Here is a 25,081-nt window from a genome sequence, read left to right on the forward strand (position 1 = left end):
ATACTGCTGAATGGCGCTGGAGGAATGCAACCATAACTCAAATACTCTAATTTCCCAGTTCCTCAGTCTATTCAATCACACAGATCAATGGTCAAACCTTTAATCTTGGTGTCACCCACAAATGTTCTACTTTTAAGAACTTGAAATTCCCTTTATCTGATCATAATCTCTTTTCATCTCTCCCTAGGCCTCACTCATCCTAAACCTACTCCATCTTCATGATGACTGACATGTTCTCCAAACTCCAGAACTACAGACCATCACCCTTGCCTGGTTACACTTTCCTTCTTCCAATCATAACTTCTTGATGAAGTGGTTCAACTCTATATCTTAAAATTCCTGTTCTTTTGTCCTACAAACCCCAACCTTATATTACTTCCAACATCTTACTTCTTCCCTCCTATTCACTTGATGCTGAATGGAACAGGAAGAAATCACAAAGGCATGCAAACTGAATCCAGTACAAGTTTGTGCTTCTTAACTCAACTGACCCCTCATGGCAGCAAAGCAATCCTACTACCCCTCCCAAGTTGATTTCTTCTCCTACTCACAACTGTGGCTATTCCAAATCTTTTCTACTTTCCTCAAGACTTCCAAAGTATCCCTCTCACCTCTGAACTAAGGTCCTCACCTAATACTTTACCAAAAAATTCAAGGTCATCCTCAGAGTGTTCTCCCTTCTCCTCTCATTTTACAACCCCTCAGTATTATTCCTATTTTCTCTTTACTTCAGGCTTTTATGAAAAGTAGGCCCTGCTCCTCACTATGACAAACTCCTCCAAATGTACCCTTGACCTCATCCCCTCCCTTTTCCTTTAGATTACCCTCCCCACATCATTCCCACTCATTCACTTATCTTCAGTCTCTGTCTACTGTTTTCTTCCCTGTGGCCTATAAATATGCCTGCCTCATCTTTAAAACACCCTTTCTAGATTCCCACCATCCCTACTGTCTATTTGTCCTATATCTGTCTTCCCTTCCTCACTCAGACTGCTTAAAAAAGGCATCTATACTGAGTGACTTCACTTCTCCTCTCACTGTCTTCTAAACCCCTGGATACCAGGCTTCCAAACTGATCCCTTAACTGAAACTACTCTCTCCAAAGCTAACAATAATTTAAATGCCAAATCTAGTGGTCTCTTCTCAATCCTCCTCTATACCACTGTGAAGCATGTGGCCTTTTTGTTCACTTTCTTTTGGATATTCTACTGTGTTTCTGTAATACTGCTCTCTCTTGGTTCTCTGCCTACCTCTCTGATCACTCATCACCATCCCTATTATGCTCCATAACTGTGCTATGCTATGTCCTTCCTAGACCTTTTCTCTTTTTATATTCTCTTACTTAATGAGTTTTCATGGGTTCAATTACCACCTCTATTCTGATTTCTTTCAAATCTCTCTCTCTCTCTCTCTCTCTCTCTCTCTCTCTCTCTCTTGCCTTAGTCTGTCTCCTGCACTGATCATGATCTGCCTATTAGACATCTTGAATAGGTTGTCCTATGCCCATCTCAAGCTCAATATGTCCAAAATAGAGTACATCTTTCTGCTGCAACCTACCCCTCCTCTGAACTTTGCTACTATTGTTGAAGGCACCACATTCTTCCAGTCACTAAGGTTAACAACTTTGGTGTCATTCCTACCTTTTCACTCTTGCTTAGCTGATGTAGCCAATCAATTGCCAAATCTTGATTTTTCTAAGTATACAACGTCTCCCATGTCCTCTCCATAATACTTGAATGGATGCCACACAAGGTCAACCCTCATCACTGCCCATCTAGACTATTGCAATGACCTCCTACTTGATCCCTCACACTTTAGACTCTTCTCTCTTCAAGCCACTGTCCTCCACACAGCCACCAGAGATATTTTCTTAAAATCATCTGACCATCGCATCGCACTTCTCAATAAAATCCAAGAGCTTCCTATTTCCTCTAGAATCAAATGTAAAATCCTGTTTTGGCATTTAAAGTCCCTTCCAAACTGATCCCTTCCTACCTTTCCAGTCTTACACCTTATTGTTCCCCTCTCTCTACCCTATGGTACTCTTTGAGCACCATACTTCCATCTATGTAAGTTTGCATTGGCTATCTCTGATGCTTGGAATGCTCTCCCTCCTCACCCTGGACTCTTGGAATCCCTGGTTTCCTTTAAGACTTAGTTCAAATACCACCTTACATGAAGGCTTTCCTGATCCATAACCATGTCCCATCCCTCTCAAGACTATCTTATCTTAATTTTATTTTATATATATATTTGCGTATATATGTATATATTTCTATGTTTGCCAAAGCAGATCCTCTTCATGCACCAAGTAAACCCATTCCATTAGATCATCTCTAACAAACTGTCCCCTCTGTCATCCTCACTCCACTGCTTATTTTTAATCTCTGTCTACTGGCTCCTTCCCTAACAAACATGTCCATGTCTCCCCCATCCTCAAAAAACCCTCTCTTGATTCATCCAACCCTGCTGTCTATCATCCAAAATTTCTTCTTTTTTTCTGGCCAAATTCCTTGAGAAGGCTGTCTATAATCAATGCCTCCACTGCCTTTTCTCTCGTTCCCTTCTTAGCTCTTCAGTCTGGCGTCTGACTTCATCATTCAATACAACTTCTCTCTCCCAAGTTACCAATGATCTAATTGCCAAATCCAATTACTTTTTTTCTCAATCCTTATGCTTCTTTATTTCTTGGCAGACTATGACACTGTCAATCACCCTTTTCTCCTTGATACTCTCTTAGATTCTCTAGGTTTTTGTGATGCTGCTCTCTCCTGGATCTCCTTCTACTTCTCTGATCACTCTTTCCCCAGTCTCCATTGCTGGATCTTTAACTGAGTCATACCCACTAATGGAAGAATTTCACAGCATTCTGTCCTGGGCTTTCTTCACTTTTCCTCCTATACTATTTAATTTGATGATCTCATCAGTTAGCAGAGATTTAGCTTTCTTATTCAGATGACAATAACCATCTTGTTCAGATGATTCTGTTTTATTTGTCCATCTTGAACCTCCCTCCTAGTCTCCAGTCTCATATCTTCAGCTGACTTTTGGATATCTTGAACTGGATGTCTCATAGACATCTTAAATTCGGCATATCCAAAACCGAACTCATTATCTTTCCCCCATAAACTCTCCCCTCTTTCTGACTTTCCTATTACTGTGACAGGTACCACAATCCTCCCAGTCACACAGACTCAGAACCTAGGAGTCATCCTTCTCTCATCTTGCTCACCTCCAGTATCCAATCAGTTGGCCTAGTCCTGTCATTTCTGTTTTCATAATCAAATAGATACATGTGTGTCTCCCTTCTCTGACACTGCCACCACTCTGGTATAGGCCCTCATTATTTCACACCTGGGCTTTCACAATAACTTACTGTTTGGTCTCTCTACCTCAAGTCTCTCCCCACTCCAGTTCATCCTCTTCTTAGCAGTCAAATTGATCTTTGAAAAGATCAGGCCTAACATCACCTCCCTATTCAAACTCTGGTGGATCTCTATTGCCTCCAGGATCAAACAAACCCTCTATAACCTAGCCCTTTCTTATTTGTCCAGTTTTTTTACACCTTACACCATCCACCTTGTCCCTGTGTACTCTGTGATCCAGTAGCACTGGCCTCCTTGCCCAGCTTTACACACAGACCCTCCATCTCCTAACTCTCAGTATTTTCACTTACTGTCTCCATGCCTGGAATATCTCTCCTCATCTTTATCTCCTGGTTTCTTTCAAGTCTCCCCTAAAGTCCCACTCTCTACAAGAAGCCTTTCCCAATCCCCCTTAATTCTAATGCCTTCCTTCTGTGATTATCTCTAACTTAAGTCTATAGACAGCTTGTATGCACATTGTTTCCCGCTTCAGGTTGGAAACTTCTTGAGAGCATATTTCCCCTCCCTCCTTTTTGTATACTGACCTCTTAGCACAGTGCCTGAAACATATCAGATGCTTTATTGACATTGACATGTTGAGTCAAGCTGCCTATGGGCAGGAAAGGTTTCCCCTTTGTATTTTTATATCTCCAGTGCTTGGCATGGTGCCTGGCATAGAGTAGGCACATAAGAGAAGTTCGATGAATTGATCGATCCCTAGATCCTTTCCCCCATCTCCCAGGGGACCCTAAACTCCATAAGCACAAAGACACATATGTGGCATTGGGGAAAACCCTGAATCTTCAAAGTTGTTTGGTCTGGATTTGAGGGTCATCTTTGATACTTAACTGCTCATGATCACTATGAGCTGTTCCTTTCTTCTCTGAGCCTGTTTCTTAATCTGTATAATGAGGATAATACTTGCCCTACCTTCCTCTTGGGAAGCTTGTGAAGAAAGTGATTTGTAAAAATTATTATACCATTAAAATATCTTCATTCCAGGGCCTGAGCTACCTTTATAGGGAAAAGGACCATTTCTCTCCCTTAAATATAATCTCCAGTACAGTGCAAAGAGACTTCGCCTGCTTAGTCAGGAGACTTGGATCTGCCATAAACTTGTTCAGTGACCTTGGGCAAGTCACTTTCATTTTTGGGGCCTTGGTTTTCTCCTCTATAAAATAAGGGGGTTAGACTAGATGGTCCTTACCATCCCTACCAGCTCTGACAACTCTGGTTAGGACAGCTATTTATAATAAATATGACACTGGGAGGGTTTTCTATAATTCCCTTTTATTTAATCAGGGAAGGCTGCCTGAAAGGCATGCACAGAAAAGGGGAAAGGGAGGGAAAGAAGAGACAACAATTTATGATGTACTTACTATGTGCCCAGCGCTATGCTAAGGAATTTTACAGATATTATCTCATTTGAGGGATGAAAGAGGAAGAGGAGTAAAAGCATTTTGTTGTTCATTTGTTTCAATTGTGTCTAACTCTTCATGACCTGATTTGGGATTTTCTTGGTAGAGATCTAGAGTGGTTTGGTCATTTCCTTCTCTAGCTCATTTTACAGATGAGGAAACTGAGGTTGAGTTAAGTGACTTGCCCAGGCTCACACAGCTAGCTAGCAGGTGTCCGAGGCCAGATTTGAACTTAGGAAGATGAGTCTTCCTGACCTCAGGCCTGCCATTCTATTCACTGCACCCCTACCTGCATTTTAAGGTTCTTTAAAGGAGAGGTGGGAAGTGCAGTGATATTCAGACCAAGGACAGCGAACAGGATAAGACAGGAGACATAAGGGCAGCAGAAAGGCAGGCACACTGCTTCACTTGTAAATGGGTCCAAACATTCTAGAAAGCAATGTGTAATTACACTAAGAAAGTGACTAAAATATCCATACCCTTTGACACAGACATCTTGACCAAAACATATTCCCAGGAGGGCAGAGACAGAAAAGTTCCATATACAACAAAACAAACAGGTATTAAATTGCATTGAGATTTTTGGGGCACTGTAAATAGCATTTTTAGTCATGACAAAGAATGGGAAACAAAGCAGATGCCCAATGATCAGGGAATGGCTAAGCAAACTGCAGTACAAAATTTATGGAATATTTCTGTGCCGTAAGAAGCAATGGATATGAAGAACCAAGAGGCATGGAATGACACACATGAACTGATGCAGAATACAGCAGAATCCAAAAAAAAAGTATCCATGATTATAGCCAATATGAAAAGAGGGAGAAACTGATTGTTATTATAATGTTATTATAATGATCAAATTTGACCATCTGGGAGAATGAGAAAATGCACCTCTCTCCCTTTTTACAAAGGCGGGGACATATGGGGACATAGAATATTGCATATCCTGTCCTACTCTATCATTAGTTTTACTGAAGTATTTTTCCCCCTTTCTTTTTCATATTTTGTTCAAGAGGATGACTCACTAGGGAAAGAATGTTTCTGGAAGTAGAGGGGATGTAAAAACAAAAGATAATAAAAATAAAATCTCTTGAATCTTGACTGACATTTATTAGCAGCGTGACCTAGAGCAAATGACTTAAACAGAGCTTGAGTCTCCGTCTTTTGTGAAAGGAGAATCAATATCCATAACTATTTCACGGGGCTGTTGTGAGAAAAGTACTTTGTTGAAGATGAGTTCTTATTATTCTGATACATCTTTGTTGTAGGCAAGATATCTTGGCTTCACTTTGGTGCCCTAGGCAGCCCTGGGGAGCAGGATGGGACATCACCACTTCTTTTGCAAGGAGATGCAGCAGACCTACACTGGAAAGAAAGTGGTGAAGCAGGGGACAGTTTTGCACCTAAGCTCCCCAAACCTCCCCACTTTTTTCTGAGGTTCATTCCTGGATGGGGCAAAAAATTTATGTTCTGTCCATCCTTCCCTCCTAACAGGTGGCTTGTCCTACAGTTTCCTGGCCACAGGGGGGCCACACATTCTTTCCGGCACCCCATCCCCACCCAGCTCCACAGTTCCACTTATCATTCACAGAATGTTAGTGCTGGAAGGGAAAAGGCAATGGTTTTACATTCCAGTTCTACTAGATACTGTATAACAATAGGTAAGTCATTGAATATTTCTGTTCTTTTTCACCAAATGAGATGGTTGGACTAGATGACCTCTGGGACATGCCCTCCCCCACTACTTTAGGTCTATGCCATCGAGTGAGTTAGAAAGGTCATTACTGATGAGCTAGAGCAGCCACAATCATTTTTCAGATGAGGAAACTGCGGTCCAGAGAGGAGGCAACAAGCCAAATTTACCTTTAATTAACGATCTGCATCCTCTGCACTCAGTCTGACACCAAGTACTTCATACTGTTCTTTCATTACTTCTGTCCTGTCCCTCCCTCTCTCTCTCCAGCCTTTCCCTGTGTTCCATTTCCAGGGCCAGGTGCTACCTCCATACCTCCATCCCCCAATGATGCCTCTTCTCTAGGCTACTGATCTCACAATCCCTACCCATTTCTAAGTTAGTGGGGACTGTCTGCCTCCCAAGCTATGCTACATATTCAGTGACACCAGAAGCTGCCTCTCCTTCCCTTGTATCTCCCATTGCCCTGAGAATAGTGGCAGGTGAGGTTGGAAAATTAAGACCTGCTGCTGAATGTACAACTGATCCCATAGAGAATGGGTAGCCAAAGAAGGTTATGAGTAAAGGATAGATGTGTTCCAGTAGTCAGGGCTGGGGTTGGGGCAGATTAAATTTAGGAGTTACAGATCTTTGAAATTGGGAAACCAAGGCAATGGGCAACAGACAGACAAAAATGGGGAAGGCAGGTCAGTTTGGGTGAGCTGAGAGATCACAGTCTCTCCTCCTGTCTGACCCAAAGCACCTAGGGTAGAACATGCATGCAGGAACTGTACCTTAAATCTTAAATAATTCACTGATTATCCAAGCAAGACTCTCTACTGGTAGAGAAAACAAAGGGCTGGGTTTGAAATCAAGAGAGGCTGAGTCCTAAGCTCACCACTAAGCTAGGTCATCCTGAGCAAGTAACCTTACCTCACTGAGCCTCAGTTTCCTCATTTGTAAAACTGAGTACGTTTGCACCACTTGCTTTGTAGGATTGGTGAGAAGAACATTTCATAATCCTTAAAACCTTGTAGAAATGTGCATTATCTATATTCCAACCCAGGGTCCAGCCTTACCAGACAGAGGCCTCTTTTCCTAGGTTCCTCCACTCCCTCTAGGCCACAATACCTCCCCTTCCCATCCACTGAAAGACTAAACACCATAGGAAAGACTAGTCCCAACCAAAGTTTATTTTTATAAATTTGTACAAAAGTTTTGATATGGCACAATGATTTGAGAAATACGAAGAGAGAACATACAGGCTCATTTTGCCATAAGGTGCTGGGATATGAGAAGGCATCTCTGGTCCCCCTGGTCTGCAAAGGCACATATATGAAAGGATCACAGGGATTGACACTGGAAGAGAACTTAAGAGGTTAAGTAATCCATAGTCTTCATTATATAGCAGGAAAATGAGTCCCAAGGAAGAGACGTGACTTGCCCAAGATCATATATAGCTAATGGCATCGATGTGTCATTAGAAGTTTGGCCTTCAGGTAAATGGCACCACTTGTTAGGTCTTGAATGAAGGAACGCTCTGAGGTCAAGTCTTCCTTCAGACATAGAAATGGGAGGGGATACTGTCCCTGTGTAAATTCCTAGCTGTTAACAAAGGCATGGTTGGGATCAGGGGTCAGTTCTATATGAATCCTCATTTCACTCAGGCCATACAGGTTATTCTCCTATCATGGGAGCTGACCTGCATTTCCCCAGCCAAAAAGGAGCTCACAAGCCCCAATACTGTATTACTGTCCCTATCCTCTGCTTAATGATGAGGCCTCAATCTGCGGAATGACAAGGCCAGGGTCACCCAGGCAGTAAATTAGGAGCATTTCATGCCAGGCCCAGTTTCCTGTGATATCCAGAGTTGAAAGACAATATTTAACAAAGGATAATGTGAGATGGGAAGGAGGGGGAACAGCATCAGTGGGCTATGTTTACAACAGTCTATGTGTGAGAGAAAGAGTTTGGGGGGGAGGGAAGGTGAGAACTATGCAAAAAGTGTCAAAAAGTAAATGGTAGTTTTTCGGGCTCCTTCCAGTCCCACTCCTCCAAACCAACAAGACAAGATAAAACAGCAATAACGTCCCCATCTCCAAGTGACCATCTCTAGATTGGGAAGGTAGTTCTTGGTTGAATGAAATCACACAAAGGTCCACCAATTACTTATTCCATATAGGTCAGGGTCAGTGGCAGCTAGGTAGCATTAGAGGGTCAGCACTTCCCTGCATTAGGATCAGATAGTAAGTAGTAGAGGTTGTCATGTTGTTGGAGGACAAGTCCACATTAATGTGAATCCACTGGGGCAAGGGATAGGGCAGAAAGAATGTGGTGGAATTGAAAAATTATTTCTCTAGGGTCTCAGGTGAAGCTTTCTGGGTTATAAGATCCTCAGGCTAGGAGGGAAGCTAGATCTTATCTGGTCTAATCCTGGCATTTTAATGGAGGAAGCTGACTTTAGGCACCATGGGACTTGCCCAAGATAAGATAAGTTTACTGCAGAGTGGGGATTTGAATCCAGCTTCCTCTAACTTCATTTGCAAGATACTTTCAAATACGGTTGTGGTCTCCTCCGCATAATTAAATAGGAAGGTAGCTTTTTTTTTTAATGATGGAAGGAGGGATCAGGTTGAGAAATGTGGGGAAAAGTCAAGAAAAAAAATCACCTCTTCAGAGTGGGATGGACTTCGAAGCAACAGTTTGGATACATTCACTTTTTTTCCTTAAAAAAGACCTAACATTGTAATATTTTAACAAAATTATTATTTTGTTATAATTTTTTTTTTAAAATAACCCACAGACACCCATGAGGCTTCCAAATTTACAGAACAAAAAGCACTTGAGAACTTGGTAGAAAAATGATTTGAGGCTGACTCTTCCCTTGAGGGGTAGGCCGCTGGCTGCCCGCCACCAGCCCAGTCCACTCAGTTCACTTCCAGAACTTCTGTCTCAGGAAGACCAAACTTAGTTTTGTGCTTGTCAAAGAGCTTCACCAGGGACTCCATGTACATGCCATGGTATAGGTCGATGTCCTTCTGGCTTGGGTGCTCAAGTTTGGGGATGGTGATGGGCTCACCCACTGTCAAGAGAAAGATATTATCAGGTATCTTGTTAGAAGCCTTGCTAGGCCAACCTCCTGCCCACAGTCCTGTACCGCCAAATTCATTGCTTTTATAATATTAGCAACCAAGAGAGGGCAGAAAGAGGAAAGAGCTTTGATTTTGCAGTCAAAGGACCCAACTTAAGTTTCCAATTCAGTTATTTACTACCCACCTGTGTAACCTTGGACAAAGTCAATTCACATTTCCTCAACTGTCAAATGAAGGGTTAGACCTGATTACCTTTAAGATCCTTTCCAGTGCTAAACTTTTAAAATCCAAGTTCAAATCCTGCCCCTAATACTTGGAGCCATGGTGCAGTGGAGGTGCCTTCACCTCTTAGCCTTAGTTTCTGAATCGTGAAAAAGGGATAAGAATAGTCCTTGTGGCTACTGAGAGGAAAATCTTTCATATGTCTTAAAGCACCAAAGGAATATGAGCTATTACTTTTACAATGTTTCCTAAAGCACTTTCCACATAATAGGCCCATTAAGGTAGGTACTATAAACATTATTTGTTGTACAGAAGACAAAAAAATTCAGCCTACACATTCTAGCCTACAGCTAGAAAAGTGGAAGCTAGCACTCAAAATCAGGTATCCTGACTGTTGTCCAAAGTTCTTTTCATTATACAATGTCAAACTGGAAAGGTTTTGTGGTCTAAAGAAAAGGACACTAGTCTTGGAGTTAGAAGGCAGGAAACTGAGTCGTGGCTCACCATTTTTTTGATAGAGAAACTAAGGCACAAAAAAGAGGTATGGCATATCATACATGTCAGCTATGTGACCATGGGCAAGTCATATCCCCTCTTTCTTAGAGATTATATGCCTGCCCACCAACTACATAAAACAAGGATAACACTTGTACTACCTGGTTCATGTGGTGTTATGTGCAAGCTACTCATTTTACAGGTAAGAAAGCTGAGGCTCAGAAAAGGAAAAAAATCACTTGTGACACAGCAGTATACCACCATGAGAAGTGTGAGCAGACACCAGGACTCCTGACTTTCCAAAAGAATATCCTTTCAACTTTATCACTGATCTTTGAAAGAAAAGAATTTCAATAGAGAGAAGAGAGGAGGCAGTAAATTCCAGGCATAGAAGATGGCTGGCATGGATGGCCAGAGGCAGGGTTGTGGGGAAGGTCTAGTCTGGCTGCAATGTAGAGTGTACAAAGTAAGGTGAAATAAAGGTGAGTTGAAACTAGATTGTGAAGGGCCTTCTAAAGGAGCCTGCAACAAAGAAACTGTAAAAAGAGGTCAAAATAAGGTCTCTTCCAATTTGGACAATCTGTGAAGCAAAGGATCTTCAGGGGGCCCCAGGTTTAGCTGGCTCTCTTCTAGTCCCTAACTATCCCTTCTTGCTTTCTCCTTGGTGGTACCAGAAATGCTCTCCCAGATCTGGCTCCCACAGTCTCTGGAAGGCCTTTGTCTCCCCAGTGCTTAGCATAATGCCTGACACCAGGTAAGTGCTTGGTAAAAGTCTGTTTACTGATCATCCACACTGAGTTCAGGCCCCACTCTGCTGCTCTATTTTCCAGAGCTGGGCTGAGAGTCCCCATTGGAGCTTAACCTCAGCTTTCTATTTCAATCTGAGTTTTTCTTTACATTACTGTGGTGGTCTACAAAGAACTTCCTCAACACCCTTGATAGGTAGGCTGTGCAAAGGCAGCATAAAAGGAACCACTCTGCCTAATTATGCAGACGAGGAAACAGACACAGGAAGGTTTAAATGACTTGCCCAAAGTCACACAGGTAGTAAGTGTCAGAGGTGCGATTTGAACCCAGGTCCTCAGCCCCAGAGCCACTGTCTTCTCCATGTACCATGCTGTGACTATTTCCATTTTACAGATGAAGAATGGAGGCCCAGAGAGATAAAAATGACAAGCTCTGGGCCACCCAGCTAGTAAATAGAAGAGGCAGGATTTCAACCCAGCATTTCTGGTTATAAATTCAGGGCTCCTCTGAGAGCACACTGTATCTTTTCTGCTTTGTGACTCAATCAACCCTGCTCCCACCCCTAACAAAGTGGATTGTGAAATGATTTATTCTGCTGGTCAAGTTTTACTTGGGTGGCTATCCTCCATTCCCCATGCCTGCCCTGTCCTCAACCCCACTTACCAACTGTGGTGATGGGTTTAGAGTACGGCACTAGGCCCCAAGTATTGGAAGAGAAGAAGCCCCGACCGTGGAAAAGGCAGGGAGCAAAGCCAATGTATTTCTGGAACTTCTTCTGGACCCATCGGCCCCATGAACCTTCTTCAAAGATTATTTGCTTGTAAACCTCATTCTCCCCAAAGGAATAGATGGGAACTAAGTCAGCCCTAGAAGAAAGAGGGAAAGAAACACTGAGGAAACTTTCCAGTCTTTGTCACACCGTCAAAATTCATTTCATAATAAAACTAAAAATAACAATGTGTGACCTTGGACATGTCACCCTCCCCTCCCCTTTAGGCCTCATGTATAAAAGACAGAATAAGTGAATTAGATGATCCCTTTGATCTCTTCTAGCTCAGACACTGTATGTTCCATGTACTAAGCAAAACCTTTCCAGTTCTGACATTTTATGGTCTTTCCTAAGGCTTAGTTTTGACATTTGTAAAACTGAGAAAATCTCTCTCATCCCTATTCAACACAAGGTATTGCAGGGACCAAAGGAGTTACAGAACACCAGAACTACAGAGGGGCCCTGGGTGATCTAATCCAAGCTTGTAATCTCACATAGGAAAAAACTGAGGCTGAAAGATGAGAAATGATTTGAATAACACAGTTAACTTCCTGGCTAGGGTTCTTTTATATTCTGCAAATGGGTGCAAAACCTGGCCACTGCCCTCCTTTTCCCAGCCTGCTCACCCGTGTCTCAGGGCTAGCTTCACAAAGCCCTTCCGGTTCTTCAGAGTGACAGCATTCTTTCCTGGTGTGGAATTCAGGGACTCAGCAGCGCCCCCCACCACAATGATGATAGCATTGCCGCTCCCATTCTTGGAAAGCAGATAGTCAATGGTGTCACGGTTGACAGGGCAGATACCTGTGGCAGAATAGAGTCATCTATGAGGAAGCAGGCAGTGCTTTGGGTTCTGCTGGACCCAGGGGAAGACAAGCCTGGGCCTGAGAGGCCTATTTATTCTAGTTTTAAACTCCTTTCCTCACCAAAGTTCCGTGAGGTAAGTGGTACAATATTAACCTCACACTTTTACAGAGAAGCAGTGTCAAAGGGGGAGCAATGTGCCAGGTCAGAGTCACTAGGAGGGTGTCAGTAGAATAAAGTTTTTTGATCTGGACCATTGATTCCATCTGGGTAATGAACCCCTCATGGAAAAGGAAACTCCCTCCCATGGATGCAAATCTACAGATCTTTGAATCATCTGGAACTTAAGTTATGGAGAGCCCTTCAGGATACTGAAGTATCCACAGCTACTATGTGCCCAAGGCAGGACTTGAACCCAGGTCTTCCTGATTCCAAAACTTCCAGTCACTATACCAAATTTCATTACATAATAACAGTTATGACAATAATTGATTTTTCAAGCAGAGTAGAGTTTGCAAAGTGCTTTCTTCACTACAACTGTGAGGTAGGTTGTATGTATGTGTGTGTATATATATGTGTATATATATATATATATATATATATCTTTACACACACACACATATACACATAATATATATACATACCTATATGTACACAGAGACATATACATGCATATTTCATGTACATAATTTTATGATTATATATTACTTATGCATACACAATTATAAATTTTATCATTTTACAGATGAGGGAATTAAGATGCATCATACGGTAAATGGCTCGGCCACATTCACGTGGCTAGTAAGTGGACATGTGTGCACGTGGCAAACTGTGGGCTTTAGTGAATTTTGTTGGGGTGAAGGATGGTAGAAGAACTATGACTTGATCCATCCACTACATCTTGTTAACACAGCTAACTACAGTTTTGGAAAAGGAGAAAAATTAAAGGGCTAGAGGCCAGCTATGGTTATGGCTTCAAAATTCCATTAGGGGGCAGCATCAGAACAAGAATCACAGACCACCGACTCACTCATTTGGAATTTAGAGATCTGAAAGGGGCTTCCATTTCTCCAGCAAATGCAACTCCCTCAAATTTAGATATGAAAACTGAGGCTTGTCCAAGTCATGCTAGAAATAAGCATCACAGTGAGAATTCAACTCCACTTCCCTTTACTCCAAATCCAGCGCTCCTTCCATTTTCTCTCCAAGAATTCAGAGAAACCTTGGGGGCTGAACAGAAGCTCCCTCTCCAACATCCCCAACTTGGTCATTCAGGCTTCACCCTCCAGTCTCTGATACCTCGAGATGGATTTTAATGTTAGAAGACTTGGGGCTCATATCCCAGCTTTGTCACTTATTGGCTGTGTGATCTTTGTAAAGTATTACATTGTATTTATTTTGAAAATGTTTTCTATGTGTGTATATTTGTGCATTCCACTGGGAGAGAGAAAATAAACTACTTGAAGGTAAGAGTGGTTTCGTTTTTGTCTTTGTAATCTCAGTGCCTGATAAACAGTAGGCATTTAATAAATGCTTGGTGTACTACTGACTGAAAACACTCACTTCTTTCCTTCAGTTCAGTTCTAAATCTATCATCCTATGACTCTAGTCTTCTCAAGGCATTTTCAATGTCCATGATTTCATCTGAATGTCACAACCGCTATGGTACAGGCAGGGCACCCCCATTTTAGAAAAAAGAAAATAATGGCCAGAGAGGTTGAAGGACTTGTTAAGTGTTTTAGTGGATCAGTCAAATCTCACTTGTTTTAGAACACTGTCATAGAAAGAAGAGCTCTTATAAGGTCATGTTGGCAAGGGTTCCCTGGTGCTCCAAATGTGAAAAATTCTTTAACAATAAGTGCTATTTTTCCCATCTGGAATGTAAAATTATATATTTTCCAAAATAAGTGATAAAATTTTTTACTATGACACTTCCAAGATTTCAAGAATCTGTACTTTCCCTGGCACCCTCTGGCACAGATGGCAATGGCACTACAATTAGTGGATGGTTTCCTTAAGATGCTACAGCTAAAAACTTTAACACCCCGTAGCCAGCCTGATTATGAACCTCTCTTACCTTAGCTGTTAAGCTAGTCCTGGAATAAAAGACAGAGGCTGCCACCAAGACCAAAGTGGAGTAAGGTCTTTTTAAAGACTGGCAGGCTCCACCAGAGCTTGTGCTTGGCTGGCACAACCTTTGAAAACCCAGGATCACCTTCACACTAAAATGAGACAACAGATGGCAGCATCAGTGGAAAAAAAGGCCAGATTTCCAGTTTTAGTCCCAAAGGTCCGTAGTTCCTTTTTACCTTGGGAATAATTTCAAACCCTCAAAGCCCTTCCCCTTCACCCTAAATTAGAACTACTTACAGATTCCAACAATACATTGTATTACCCAAAGTGTTCAATAGTCAAATTAGTTTGGCAAAAGCTCGGGAAGATCTAGGGAAAAGATGTGTTGCTGGGCTCTTCCATGGCAAGAAAGAGGGGTTGTGTGGCAAGCAGGACTATGTGGTAACTGAGGCTGCTGAGCCTAGAAACTGTACTAACCTCTAAGGCCATGTATGGGTTTGCTGAGAAGCGTCTTAGACTCTGCACATCGACAATTCTTTGGTCCTTTTTGTGAACCTTTTTTGCCCCATAAACTCCAGCAATGCCCCTTGGACCCCATATGACAATTGGCTTGCCTCTTTCTGTAACTCCGTAATCGTGTGGTACTATTACTCTGCTTACTTGTGTCTTCCTGCAAGACCAAGCTCCATGAGGGCAAGGACTCTATCTTATCTAAATCCAGCATACGTCTTTCCCCAGGGGCATGGAACTGCATTCCTTCACAACAGCGTGCATTTGATCAACATCTGTGTATTGATTTCCAGCACAATTTATGATGACCCTTTCGGCTGAGGCAGCCAGAAACTGAGAAAGCATAGGATTGAGTCTCTCAACTAGAGAAGGGGATGGAAAGAGGCACCCTGGATGCTTTCCCCAAACATAAGAAATAAGAAGGAAGTCCCTGGGAACTGAGATGAGGGGCCCCAAAGGCAAGACAAAGACAAGCCACTATCCTTTCAGAACTACATAGTAGTAATACCATGTGTACCACATATGGGAAGAGCACTAAGTTTTGGAATCAGGGGACCTGAGGATAAGCTCGAGCTCTAAGGTCTCCTGTCTGTGAGGCGTTGGACATATCACTTAATTTCTCAGCTTCAGTATTCTTATCTTTGAAATGGAGACACTGATTACTGTCATTATCTTACTACCACCCCTAGAGAAAATGCTGTTTCCCTTATGGGACTGTTATCAGCTAAGTATTTTAAGGAACTTAATGCACTACCCAATGTGAGTCATTATTATTCTTATAAAAGGAACTTAAGTCAATATTTACTAAGTGCCTACTTAGCAAATTTTTACTAATTGTCTACTATGTGCCTGGCATAATGCTAAACCCTGAAGATGCAAAAAAAAGATAAAAGACAATTTTGGCTCTTAAGGAGCTCAGTCTAATGAGGAAGGTAACATGCAAACAACTACATACAAACAAGTTATACACAGGATAAACTGGAAATAATTAACAGAGAAAGAGTTTTGTTGATCTGTGTTCTCCTTTACAACAAGGCTAATGTGGAAATATGTTTTGCATGGCTGTACATGTATAATCTATATCAAACTGCTTGCTTTCTCAAGGAGTGGGGAGGTAAGGGAGGGAAAGAATTTGGAACTCAAAAATTATAAAAGAATGAATGTTAAAAATTGTTTCTAAATATAATTGAAAAATAATAAAATAAAAATACTCTTTAAAAAATTAACAGAGAAGGCACTAGAATTAAGGTGGAATCAGAAAAGGCTTTCTATAGAAGGTGGGATTTTAGTTGGGACTGGAAGTCAGGAAGACCTGTAGGCATAGATAAAGAGGATCATCTGTGATCTAGAATGGACCTTACAATTTACAAATAAAAAACCGAGTCCTAGAAAGGGGATGTGACTTGTTTAAAGACATAAGTCAGTAAGTGGAAGAGCTGGGATTTGGACTTTGGTCTGTTGACTCCAAAATCCATCCCCTTTCCATTGTACAATACTATTCTTAGGACCCAGTTCCAAGACAGGAATAGGTTTGGGACAGGAAAAAAAATCCTAGAAAATGGCTCCTTAAGTAGAATTTTTAAGCGATGAAAGGAACTCAGAAATCCTCTAGACAAATTATCTAATTTTACAGATAGGGAAAGTGAAAGAACTTGTACAGTTTAAGGTTCATCCTTGACCTGTGAAGATGGAATCAAGGAACACACTAAGGGCATCCTGTCCCTAAAGAGAACTTGGTGAGTATGTGTAGAGAAAAATCAAAAGATGAAACTATTTGGAATTCTCTTGCAAGGATGTAGGAAGAACACATTACCCTTTCATTTTCTTACCTCCAGACATTAAATATTCTCTTAAAACAGGGATCCTGAAGTTCCCAGCTAAAGTTGCCAGATAAGGCCGGATCCCAGGAAATTTCTTTCCAACCTCCGTGGCCTCAGTGCTGAAGTTGCAAAAGGCCCCTAGGCCCATGATACCATGGGGGTGATACCCAAAGATGTAATTCCGGGTTGTCAGCAAGTTGTGAGTCTTCACCAGCTGGGATAAAGAGTTGGGGGGAAAGGGAGAGAAAGATATAACAGAATCTCAGAGCTGGAAAGGACATGTGGAAAGCATTTAATAAAATCTCTCACCCCGTACAGGAATCTCCTTAATAGTATGACAAACAGTTGGGATGCATGCTCGAAGATCTCCAGTGATATTAAGCATCACTATGTTTTTAGGGAACTTGTTCTGTTATTGGACAGCTCTTCTGGATGCTAGAAAGTTCTGACTCCCAATAACTTTAACCCACTCATTCTGATTCTGCTCCTCTAGATAGGTGGTTGAAGTATTACTTTCCCCATTTTACAGATGAGGGAATAGAGTTGGGGGAAAGTGGAGTGATTTAGTGCTTTGTTCATCATCCTGTAATCAGTAAGTGTGGAGGTTAGAATGCGAACTTCCTGGTATCCTGACTCTAAGTCACAGAATCATAGATTTTGAGCTGGAAATGAGATAATATATGAAAAGTACTTTTTAATCTCAAAATGTTATATAAGTGATAATATTATGAGAGGCTACAACAGACCTCGAGGGGAAGGAGAAACCAAGCCCAGCTACTTGTACCAGCTCAGACTAGGGAAAACAAAACCTAGCAGGACCAAGAGCCCCTGAGGTGACCTCCCACCCCCTCCTGTTGAGGACTATGAACAAGGCTGACCAGGTTACCATCACTGATCATTCCCTTATTCCCTACTCTTCCAATCCTAGGGATACTTTGGGGAAAGCCTCATGGCACTGACTGCTCTGTGTACCTCATGTGCCCCTTCTTCCAGAACCCATCCCTCAAAGTATCCATTCCCATAGATCTACCTGGTCCTTTCCAGGGACAAAGGCCAGGGTAGAGGGGAAAGGGACAGAGAGTCCCAAAAGTGGACAATGACAACCAGTGTCAGACCCTGCCCTTTAGAATCCCAAAGTCCTGTCATTTGCCTGGAGTACAAGCAGCATTTTAGAGTAAGGGGCGGGAGAAGTGATGTTTATTTTTCAATTGGCACTTGGCAAAAACAAGGCCCAGAGCCCGGGATCTTGGCTTGATGTATCCAAGGCAAGGACCTTTTGCTTTGACTGGGATGAGTAGAAAACGACAACAAAAAAGTTTTCACTGAGCTCCAGTATGAAGGTAGGAACTTAGGTTCCACTCCTTGCTTCATCTCTATTTCTCTTTTTTCTCCATAAAAATAATGCTCAAATGCCTCATATCCTAACAGTGCCCCTGCATTCTAAGAAGGCATAAGCTCTAGTAAGTCCCACCAACCTGGAAAGGCTTTGAGTATGAACCTAGAGAGGTACTGTCATCCAAGGACCAGACTAGCTAAGGGCTTATCAAAATAGCTTGCTACAAAGCAGTGAATATTTTGGTCAAGACAACCATGAAAAACTAGCGAAAGCTGACATCTCTATAATGCTTGAAGGTTAACAAAACTCTTTACATCTACTATTTTTCACTGACTCCTCAAAGCAATGATAACAGTGAGCACTTACATAGCACTTTAAAGTTTGAAAATGCCTTACGAATATTATCTCATTTGATCCTCACAACCGCCCTGGGAGGTAGTTGTGATTATTATTTCCATTTTACAGATGAGGAAACTGAGGCAGAAGTAAGACGACTTGCTCAGGGCCACACAGCTAGTACGTATCTGAAACCACAGGTCTTCCTGACTCCAGGCCCAGTGCCACCTGGCTGCCTGTGGAGTGGGGGCAGGGCAGGAGCAGGGCAGAGAAAGGCAAGAATTATGACCTTCATTTCACACATGGTAAAACTGAAGCCAGAAGTGAAATGACTAATCCAAGGTCACAAAGTAAAGCAATTGCCTGATGAGCAATTATATACAAGAGTTCTCATCTTCTAGAAGCATTGTAAGAAGCAACATCACACTCCTGGCAGAGCAGAAACACCATTCAACTTGGAGTCAAAGGACCCTGGTTTTAATCCTAGTTCAGCCACCACATGGTGGGACTTTGGAATATTCACTTTTTCTCCTAAGTCTTAGTTTCCTTATCTATAAAATAAAGAGACTGGAGTAAATGATTTTTAAAGTCCTTAAATCTGATTTACTTTTAGTTCTGACAGTATTTCAAGTACCCTTCCATCTGTGTTCCAATGGTTAGAGCCAATGTTTTCCATGGGAATTAGGAGAAGAGAGGATTAATATGGGTCCAAGTTATTTGGGAGGATGTCCTGGAAGACAGGAGACTAAGCTATACCATACCCAGAGGTCATGTGCCATCAGATTTTTCTTCCCATCCTTCAAAGGCCATCCATTTCCTTCTTCTTCCAGAAAAGCCTTCCATTTTCACTACAACCTATAGGGAACTCCTTCTCTAAATTTCATTTCCACTTTTAGTTAGTAGGGAACCAAGTATAGAGTTTTAGAGCTGGGAGGGAAGGGAATCAAAGGCCACTCACTATCCCAAACTATCACAAATGTCTTTGTAAGGTTCACTTCATTCAGGTAAATGAAGAAGGGAACTTTGATTTATCTAGAGTCTCAAACCTTCACTGTTTTTCTAGTGATGAACTGGTCAAAGAACACACAGGTGGATTTTACCTTACACAATAATTACATAATCCCTGGGAAATTACCTATATATTGAACCCTAGTTTTAATTACATTAAAGAAAATCTGCTCTTTTTAAGGGAGTCCTGTGGAGTATCCTTTTGGATGAAGTAACAATTCATCTTTTGGGAGGCAATATGATATAGTGGACAATATGGTATAGACATCTGGGCTGGAATATGAGTTCCCTGCTTGCTAGCCATTTGGGGGCAAATTATTTTGACTTCTCTAGGTCTCAGTTTCCAGTAAAATTGCGATAAAAATACTTGTACTGCCTATGTCATAGGGTTTTCTGTATTTGTAAATCTTAATGCCTCATATAGATTAGGCTGGAGGAAATACAAAGTTTACAATCTGGTAAAAGGACTTGGCCAGGAATGTCTTCTCCTTTCTTCCCATCCAAATCCTATCTATCCTTCAAGATCCCCTCCTTCCTACTACCCTCTTGTACCACTCTAGCCTACACTACTTTCTCCTTTCTCGAGACTCTCATGGCACTTACTACCTGAACCCTTTCACTCTGGCCTATGTAATACATGGTCCTGAACACAAAAACTGCTGCTTCCCTAAACCAGACTGTGAGCTCTCTAGTTGGAGAAGATGTGACTGTTCCTCTCATCTGCCCTGAAAACAGATGCTCAGCAGAGAAAAGTAGACTATGACAAAAGAGTGTTGATCTTTGAGTCAGAATAAATATAATATGCAAGTTCAAACCCCCTACTCTCAGACTTCCCACTGTGGTACTAAGTACTAAGTCAGTACTACTGGACAAGTCACTTTCATCCTTGAGGAAGAGCAGCAGTGTCTCAGTTTCTTCATTTCTAAGATACAGATAAGTTAAATGTATTAATTACCTCACAAGACTGTTGTGGAAAAAGACATTCTCCAAATCTTATAGCATTACAGAATTCAGAGTAAGAGGGGGAGGGAAGGGAATAAGCACTGATGAGATGCCTACTGTGTAGGCTGGGCACTGTGCTAATTACTTTACAAATGTTATTCCATTTTATTCTCAAAACAAGTCTTTGATGTAGATGCTATTATTATCCTCATTTTACAGTTGGGGAAACTGAGGCATAAGGGAGCTAAATAAGTCACCTGGGGTCACACATCTATTATGTATAATTTGAACTCATATCCTCCTGACTCTGTGCCCAGTACTTGGGGCACTATGGCATCACCAAGTTGGGAACCTTAGAAGTGATTTAGTTCAACTCCCTCATTTTACAGATGAAGAAACTGAGGCCCAGTGTGGTTAAATGACTTACCTAAGCTCACAAAGCTAATAAAAGGCAGGGCTTGATTTCAAATCCAGATCTTAGACTCCCAATCCATTGCTCTTTTCATAGTGCCATAAGTTATTATTAAATTACTGAAATTAAAGGATCTGTATGCAATAAAGCCCCAAAGAATCCTGCATTTCTCAGGGATGCTAGAAGGGTTATAAATTTAAGCTTAGTTTAATCTATCCTGTAAGTGGATGGTTTTTTGTCCTCTTTCTGCAGTTAATTTAAGGTCAGGATCTGTGATTAAAGTGGACAGAAGAAAACAGCTCTAAGGATCATAAATTTAGAGCCAGAAGGGACTTTAATGGCCCTCTAGTCCAATCTCTTTATCTTTTAGATGAGCAACTGAAACCCAGTGAAACTGACTTGTTCAGGGCCAACAAAAAAATAATAAAAAGCCCTCAGGCAGTCAAATAGACTGTTATTCTCATAATCACCCCATAAAGTAGGTGCTATTATTATTCGCATTGTACAGTTGGGGAAACTGAGTTACAAAAGAGCTAGAAGCCTCTTCTAGCATCTAGAGGTAGAAGGGTGTTTTGAGATCACTGAGGCCAGCCTCCATCCCCATCTCATACACACACACACGTGTGCACACACACACACACACACACACACACACACACACACTTTTTATTTTCAACTAAGAAAGTAAGGCCAAGAGATAGGGAATGACTAGCCCAAAGTCACACAGAAACAGAGTAATGTAAGATTAGAGGTTAAATCACCCCATCTAAAATCAAATAAAAAAACTAGACAAAACAAATTCCCCACACTGGTTAAGTCTGAACATATATGTCTTATTCAGCATCTTGAATCCATCACCTCTCTGTCCAGAGGCAGGTAGCATGCTTCAACTTCAATCCTCAGGAATCCTGACTGTTCATGGTCTTGATCAGCATTCTGTTATTATCATCAATAAGCATTTATTAATCATTTACCATGTGCCACATGGAGCAGCAAGGTGGCACAGTGGATAGAGTACCAGGCCTGGAGTCAGGAAAACTCATCTTCCTGAGTTCAAATGTGGCCTCACACACTTACTAGCTGTGTCACCCTGGACAAGTCACTTAACCCTGTTTGCCTCAGCTTCCTTATCTGTAAAATAAGCTGGAAAAGGAAATGCAAACAACTTTGCCAAGAAAACCTCTAACGTAGTCACAAAGAGTTTGGACATGACTGAAATGACTGAACCCTCAAGATGTGCCACATCCTGTATCTAGCACTTACAGCAACAAATACTATACCCTGACACTTTTATCAGATGAGAATACCTCTTCTGAATTAATCAAAGGCATTAGGCTGGGTGTGAAAAGTACTTATTCCATTTGGAATGAACAAACATTTTTAGCCTGTTGGGTGAAATGACATTACCATTCACAGGAAGTCCATAAGGGTTAGTGTAAACGCTCTCTCATGGTGCGTGTATAAACAATGACCAGTTAGTTAAGAATCAGTATTGTGACAGGTAAACCAAGAGGGAGAGAGCAACTTCAGCCCAGCCCCCCAAACCTAGAAGGAAGTTGCTTGGGGTGAAGAAGAGAACTTCTGTCTCCTCCCTGCCCCAAACCCTCTGACCAGAGGATGAACCTTTTGAATTCCAAAAGGTTGGAAAACATTGGATTTTCTATGAATGTTCCAGTACTATCCCCAGAATATCAGATCATTTACACTGGGACCAGGTACATTAAGGAAAAGTGGCTCCAAATCTCTACAGGAAACCAGCAGAAAACTATGTCCTACCTAAGGGGACTTTTGTGCTTCTTCCTGATACCCACTACTACTTGTTCCAGTTGTGAGGAAGGGAAACATCAGCTGGCATTGCCAGGGGAGGCTGGAAGCCCAGAATCATCCTGGTGGCCATGGGATCTGTCTTCAAGGACAAGGTGCTCAACACTGCCTGAAAGAATCACCTGTAGTGATGTGATTCCTCAATGGGGAACACCAACTTTACGTCCCACTCAGGGAACTGGTATGTTCTGCATTTCAAGGACTCTGGGCCTTCCCTAATGGAAAGGAATACTGAAAAGGAAGCATCCATCTCTATGCTTGTGCCTTTCCTCTTGCCCTGCCTTGAACCAGGACTTCATGTGACTCCCCCTGAAGATGCTCCCGATTTTTAGGTTACCTTGACTACAGTACTCCTTGATGGTGGGGGCCACTGTGCTTGTTGTGTTTGTATTCCTGACACTTAGCTAAGTGCTTTATTTATCCCAGTGTCTGATGTGGGCTTTGAACCCAGATCTTCCTAATTCTAGGTCCATCCCCCAATCCACTAGTCCTCTTCTATTCTTAGAGAGTGGTCCATGGCATTGCAGGTAAGTGACTTGTCCAAGGTCACAGAGTCATAAGCAGGACCTGAACCCAGGTCTTCTTGAATCTGAAACCAATTCTTCAACAGCCCCACTTCCGTTCTCTCTCCAGGATGCTTCTTGGCCTCTCACGGTTTTTAAATGGATCTGTGATTTCTCTGGAATAAGGAATGGTCCTTTGAGGCACATCCGTACCAAAGGCAAGTTAGCACCTGTTCCATAATTTACTGCCTTAGAGAAATGTATCTGGGAATCTCAGAGCAAGGAAGGCCCTTTGCCACTGCCCATGACCTCACCCACACTTAACTGAATTTCTTTGCTGGGTATTCAAGGACAGGCTGGGCTATTCTCTATGTTGAGTTTGGGTGTAGGGCTGTAAGGGACCTTAAATACTGCCTAACTCAACCTCTTCATTCTGGAGGGGACAAAGGGGGAAAACTGAGGCTAAGGGAGGGGAAGTGCATCATATTTAGTCACATGTAATAACTCTTGGAGCTTGGATTCAAACTGAGGTCTTTAACTCCAAATTCAATGTTCCTTCCATTTTATACAATGTCTGAACTGTACTATATCTAGGGCTTCCCTCACCAGCTTCCTGTCATGTCTGGGATGACCTCCCTCACTAATTCCATCACCTACTGAATTCTCTCCCACTCTTTAAAGCCAAACTCACCTGACACTTTTCTTAGGAAGTTGTCTTTAACCCCCTCTCTGCAGGTGTGATCCTGCCTCCCTCCGCAATAGACAACTCAGAGCCTCTTAGGCACTTGGTGTATATGCTGCTACTAGACTGTGAACTTCATGAGGAAAGGGATCATGTCTCTCCCCTGGTACTTTGTAGATAAGAGACCTCAGAGAACACTAAGGCCCCAGAGTCTCCCATTAGGGCAGTTCCCATTACTCAGGGATGCTAGGATAGGAAAAATCAATGTTTACTGGATTTAAAGGCACTTACCCGGATGGGAAAATAATCTCGGAAATACCGCCACACAGCCCAATTTCTCACCCACTTTGATCTCCTGCCACCTTTAGGAAGAAGAGGATAACCCATGTTTTAAAGCTGAGTGGAAGCACGGAGGACAGATTATGGGACACAGGAAAGGTATAAAAGGCCCTAGAGACCCTGGAGATACCTCACATAGTAGTTCTAGGCTCTGACCTGGGCACCACATCTCAAGAAGGACAACAAACAGCAGGGTGAGTAGACTTTTAAAGAAGAAAAGTCTTGGAGACAAGTGGAATGATGGATGATCTGAAGCACAACTGGAAATAGGGAAAGCTGTAGAAAGGTTTCAGCTTAAAATAAGGGAAAAAAAATTTCTAACAATTCAAGCTGTCCAAAAGTGAAATGGGGTATCTTAAGTCGTGAGCCATCCATTACTAGAAGTGTTCAGACCCTTGTCAGGGATCTTTTGAGGGGACTCCTGCCCAGTCATAGGTTGGACCAGACAATCTCTGAAGTCCCTTCCAACTCTGATTCTGTGGGAAATGATTTTCCCTGTATGTGAGGCTCAGGGGGAAAGCCAGATCCTCTAGCAAAGAGCAAGATTGGGGATTAAGTACCTTTCTTTGGGGTGTTCCAGTCAAAAACCAGCCATGTGAAATACAGTACTGAAATCAGCCAACAGTCTGTGCAGAATATGTACATCAAGATGAGGCTGCATGTAATTCCTATGAAGGGAAAGAACAAAGAACAAAGTAGGACCTTAAAGACTGCA

General features: G+C 42.0%; 1 protein-coding gene across 2 annotated transcripts in view; it reads right to left on the reverse strand.

Annotated features, from left to right (window-relative positions):
* Nucleotides 1-7,627: 7,627 nt before the first annotated feature.
* DGAT2 (diacylglycerol O-acyltransferase 2) overlaps nucleotides 7,628-25,081 on the reverse strand; it is a 54,054-nt gene continuing 36,600 nt past the window's right edge. For both annotated transcript variants that reach the window (XM_072610803.1, XM_072610804.1), the window contains exons 3-8: nucleotides 24,927-25,034; nucleotides 24,319-24,389; nucleotides 16,994-17,198; nucleotides 12,407-12,581; nucleotides 11,675-11,877; nucleotides 7,628-9,537 (exon numbers count right to left, since the gene is read on the reverse strand). In XM_072610803.1, coding sequence (XP_072466904.1) covers nucleotides 9,383-9,537; nucleotides 11,675-11,877; nucleotides 12,407-12,581; nucleotides 16,994-17,198; nucleotides 24,319-24,389; nucleotides 24,927-25,034 — 917 coding nt within the window. In that variant the 3' untranslated portion in view covers nucleotides 7,628-9,382. The remainder of the gene's footprint in view (nucleotides 9,538-11,674; nucleotides 11,878-12,406; nucleotides 12,582-16,993; nucleotides 17,199-24,318; nucleotides 24,390-24,926; nucleotides 25,035-25,081) is intronic.

The sequence above is a fragment of the Notamacropus eugenii genome, chromosome 5 (assembly GCF_028372415.1).
Source record: "Notamacropus eugenii isolate mMacEug1 chromosome 5, mMacEug1.pri_v2, whole genome shotgun sequence".
Taxonomy (NCBI): domain Eukaryota; kingdom Metazoa; phylum Chordata; class Mammalia; order Diprotodontia; family Macropodidae; genus Notamacropus; species Notamacropus eugenii.